The sequence below is a fragment of the Haliaeetus leucocephalus genome, unplaced genomic scaffold (assembly GCF_000737465.1).
Source record: "Haliaeetus leucocephalus isolate CR32 unplaced genomic scaffold, Haliaeetus_leucocephalus-4.0 Scaffold300, whole genome shotgun sequence".
Classification (NCBI taxonomy): Eukaryota; Metazoa; Chordata; class Aves; order Accipitriformes; family Accipitridae; genus Haliaeetus; species Haliaeetus leucocephalus.
In genome coordinates, this window is record NW_010972736.1 from 25,423 (window position 1) to 29,437 (window position 4,015).

The 4,015-nt window shown below is 54.7% G+C and overlaps 2 protein-coding genes across 2 annotated transcripts in view; both read right to left on the reverse strand.

Moving 5' to 3' along the window:
* The window catches only part of FAU (Finkel-Biskis-Reilly murine sarcoma virus (FBR-MuSV) ubiquitously expressed), an 18,427-nt gene that overhangs the window by 5,308 nt on the left and 9,104 nt on the right, over window positions 1-4,015 (reverse strand). The window lies entirely within an intron of this gene.
* LOC104833779 (pre-mRNA-processing factor 39-like) overlaps window positions 855-4,015 on the reverse strand; it is an 8,169-nt gene continuing 5,008 nt past the window's right edge. The window contains exons 10-13 of the mRNA XM_010570674.1: window positions 3,534-3,660; window positions 2,184-2,452; window positions 1,057-1,241; window positions 855-933 (exon numbers count right to left, since the gene is read on the reverse strand). Of these exons, the coding sequence (XP_010568976.1) occupies window positions 855-933; window positions 1,057-1,241; window positions 2,184-2,452; window positions 3,534-3,660 (660 nt within the window). The remainder of the gene's footprint in view (window positions 934-1,056; window positions 1,242-2,183; window positions 2,453-3,533; window positions 3,661-4,015) is intronic.

Sequence of the window (4,015 nt, forward strand, 5' to 3'; positions counted from 1 at the left end):
TAAAAGGAGGAAAAATCGGGCAGAAAAGGGCAGAAATTGGGGGATAAAAGGAGGAAAAGTCAGGCAGAAAAGGGGGAAAATTAGGCAGAAAAGGGCAGAAATTGGAGGATAAAAGGGGAGAAATCAGGCAGAAATTGGGGGGTAAAAGGTGGAAAATCAGGGATAAAAGGGCAGAAATTGGGGATCAAAAGGGCAGAAATTGGGGGATAAAAGAGGGATATAAAAGGGGTGAATTTTGGATAAAAGAGGATTTGGGGGATTAAAGAGAAGAAATCGGGGCCACAAAAGGGCAGAAATAGGATTAAAGGAGAGAGACCAGGAGATAAAAGGAGAATTTGAGATAGGAGGAGAAGTCGGGGGGATTAAAGAGAAACTGGATAAAAAGGGGAGAAATCGGTCAGAAAAGGGGAAGAAATTGGGGGATAGAGGGCACAGGTGGGATTAAAGGAGAGAGATTGGGGGATGACAGGAATTTGGGATAAAAGGGGAGAAGTGGGGGGGATAAAAAGGAGCAAAGTCGGGGTTAAAAGAAGAGAAACCAGGGGATAAAATTGGGTGAAAATGTGGTGAAAATGAGGGAATAGAGAGGCAAAAATTGGGGGGCTAAGAAAGGGGAGAACTCTCGGGATAGAAGTGGCAGAAGTTGGGGTAAAAGGGGTGAAGTTGGAGGATAAAAAGGGAAGGTGGGATAAAAGGGGAGAAGAGAGGGGATAGAAGTGGAGAAGTTGGGGGATAAAACGGTGAAATTGGGGGACAGAGGGGGAGAAGTTCAGGAATAAAAGGGAGAAACTGGGACACAAAATGGGAGAAATGGGGGGATAAAAGGGCAAAAATGGGGGGACAAAAGGGTCCCCTCACCCATTTTCAGGGGCCCTCTTGCGCGCCGCGTGCTGTTTGAGGATCTTCTGGTGCTCGTCGTAAGCCGTCAGCAAGCTGCGGGGGGGAAGCAGGGAGAGCTCAGTGTGGGGGGGAGCGACATGGGGGCGACCAAGGCCCTTTTGGGGCCACCGCGGTGCTTTTTGGGGTGTCTTTTCCCCCCGTCCCTGGATATCCAACCTGTGTATGCTGGAGCCGAAATCCTCGAGGAACTCGACGCGGCGTTGGGAGAAGATGAGTTTGGCTTCATCGGGGAGGGGGCTGCGCAGCGCCCGCTCGAAGCAGCTCATGGTGTTGCCTTCGTTTTGTCGGACGTCGGCCCCGAATTCCATTTCCAGGAGGTTGGCGTGGAGGCGGGCGTTGTCCTGCACCCACCGCCGCGTCAGATTTGGGGGGGGGGGGGGAGTCACCCCCCCAAAGGGGTTTGGGGAGCCCCCCCATGAGGTTCTGGGGTCCTCAGTGGGGTTTGGAGAGCCCCGAGGGCATCCGTGGGGTTCCCAGTGGGACTGTGGGATTCCCCAGGGTCAGGGGAGGGTCCCCAGGGGGGTTTGGAGAGGGCCCCCCATAAGGTTATGGGGTCCCCAATGGGGTTTGGGGACCCCTGAGTGGGGCTGTGGGGTCCCGAGAGGGTTTTGGGGAGCCCCCAAAGGGTCTGCAGGGTCCTGAGAGGGTTTTGGGGAGCCCTCAGTGGGTCTAAAATGTCCCAAGGAGGGTTTGGAGAGCCCCAAGTAGGTTTGTGGGATCCCCCATGGGGTTTTGAGAATCCCCCCAATGAGGTTATGAGAAACCCCAGTGGGGTTTGGGGACCCTTGAGTGAAGCTGTGGGGTCCTGAGAGGGTTTTGGGGAGCCCCCAGGGGGTCTGCGGGGTCCTGAGTTTTGGGGGACCCCAAAGGTATTTGTGGGGTCCTTACTGGGGTCTGGAGAGCCCCAAGGGCATCCATGCGGCCCCAGGTGGGATTTAGGGAGCCCTCAGTGGGTTTGGGGGCACCCGAGCCGGATTTATAGAGCCCCCATGGTGTTTGTGGGGCCCCCCAATTGGGGTTACAGAGCCCCGCAACGAGTTTTGTGGGGCCTCTGAGAATTTCTAGAGCCCCAAAGGGGGTTTGTGGGGTGATCGAGCCCCCAGTGGGGTTTGTGGGTCCCCAAAAAAAGTTTTACAGGGTCTGTGGAGCCTCCGGCTCCCCGAGACGACATCCAAGCGATGACACTGTTTTCAAGGGAGCTGAAATCCCGTCCCACTCTCTCCCCTGCCCTGCCCCGCCCCCGGTGCTCGTTAGAAGTACCCTAACGAGCCTTTCCGCCTCACCGGATCCTTTTCCAGGGCATCCACCAGCACTTTGCGAGCTTTGCCGAGGTTTTTCTGCACCTTGCAGGCTTGCCGAGCCAATTTGACGGCGTAGAAGGAAGCGAGGGGCAGCCCTTCGTTAGCGTGCATGGCTTCCAACAGCAACGCCTCCGCCTCTTCCAGGTTTCCCTGTCGTCGTTCCAGGCTGACGCGGCGTAACCGGACCATCGCCAAACCTGGCACTACCTCCTCGAAGCAGCGCAGGATACGCCGGGCTTCATCCAAATTCCCTGGAGAGGGCAGAGATGTTGGGGGGGGTCCCACAGGCAGCCTCGTTGCCTCCCGGTAAATCCGGTGGCAAGAGAAGATGGGATTTAGGGATAAATTAAAGCGGTTTGGGCTTCTTCCCAGTTCACTGTGGGGCACAGATGGGGATGGGGGCAGTTATGGGGTCCCCGGGGCAGCTACCACCCTTCGCTTGCAGCCCCGTTTCTTCTCGTTAAAGCAGTGGTAACGTGGAACAGGTTTTGGGGCTAAATAAAGCGGTTTGGGTTTCCTCCAGGTGCCCTGCAGGGCACAGACAGGGATGAGAGCGGTTATGGAGATCCCCAGGTTGCGTTTTGGGGTGAAATGTGGCTCTTCTGCCCCAACACGAGAGTGTTTAGGAGTGAAATGCAGCATCTCAGCCCCAAAAAGGGGAGTATTTGGGGGTGAAATGCTATGTGTCGGCCCCAAACTGGAGCATTCCAGGGTGAAACGCAGCCCCTTTGCCTCAAAATGGAGTGTTTGGGGATGAAATGAGGACTCTGCGCCCCAAAAAGGATCATTTTGGGGTGAAATGTGGCCCCTCTGCCTGGAAAAGGAGTGTTTTGGGGTGAAATTTGATGTCTTAGCCCAAGAATGGAGCACTTTGGGGCAAAATGCAGTATCTCAGGCCAAAAACGGAGCATTTGGGGATGAAATGCATCTTCTCTGCCCCAAAACAGAAGCATTTGGGGATGAAATGCAGTCCGCCAGCCGAAGGAGGGAGTGGTGTGGGGTGAAAAGCAGCCTTTTCGCCCCAAAACAGAGCATTTTGCACTGAAATTTGATGTTTTGGCACAAAACCAGAGTGTTTTGGGGTGATGTATCTCATTTCATCCCCCCAAAAAGCAGCAATTTGGGGAGAAATACAGTGCCTCAGCCCAAAAACGGAGTGTTTGGGGGCAAAATGCGGCCTCTCCACCCAAAACGGGAGTGAAATGTGGCATCTTAGCTCAAAAATGGGGCTGTTTTGGGGCCAGCCATGGCCTTGCGCCCCAAAAAGTCCCGTTTCAGATCCCGCCGCCCCTCCCTGCACCCCAAAAATTGTCCGTTTTGGGGCTACTTCACCTTGTTTCTCCTCGAAAGCAGCCCAGAGAAGGTGGATGTTGGGTTTTCTGGGCAGATGATAACCACACGCTCGCTGAAAAACGCTCCTGGCTCCTGTCACTGTGTGATTTTCCAAATACTTGGTGTACTGCAGGAAAAAAAAAAGGCGGAAAAAGGGGGGGGGAACAGACAGACGGACGCATGAGCATCCCCCCGCCGCCCGGCCGGGCGGGGATGTGCTAAATCGGGTGGGGGGCACTCACGTTAAGACCCCTCTCTTCCGAATTTCCTGCGCCCTCTTAGGCAGGGGGAAGGTGCCGTGGGCGGGTAAAAAAGCAGCAGCGGAATTTAAAAAAAGGGTGTTAGAATGGTGGTTTTTAGAAGAAAAAGAGTTAAAAACAGCCCCCGCCATCCGTCGGGGGGTGTAAAGGGGGATTAAAAAAAACAAACCCCCAAACGAACCTGGTTTTCTCTTGGGGTGAGGTTTTTTCTTTTGGGGGATT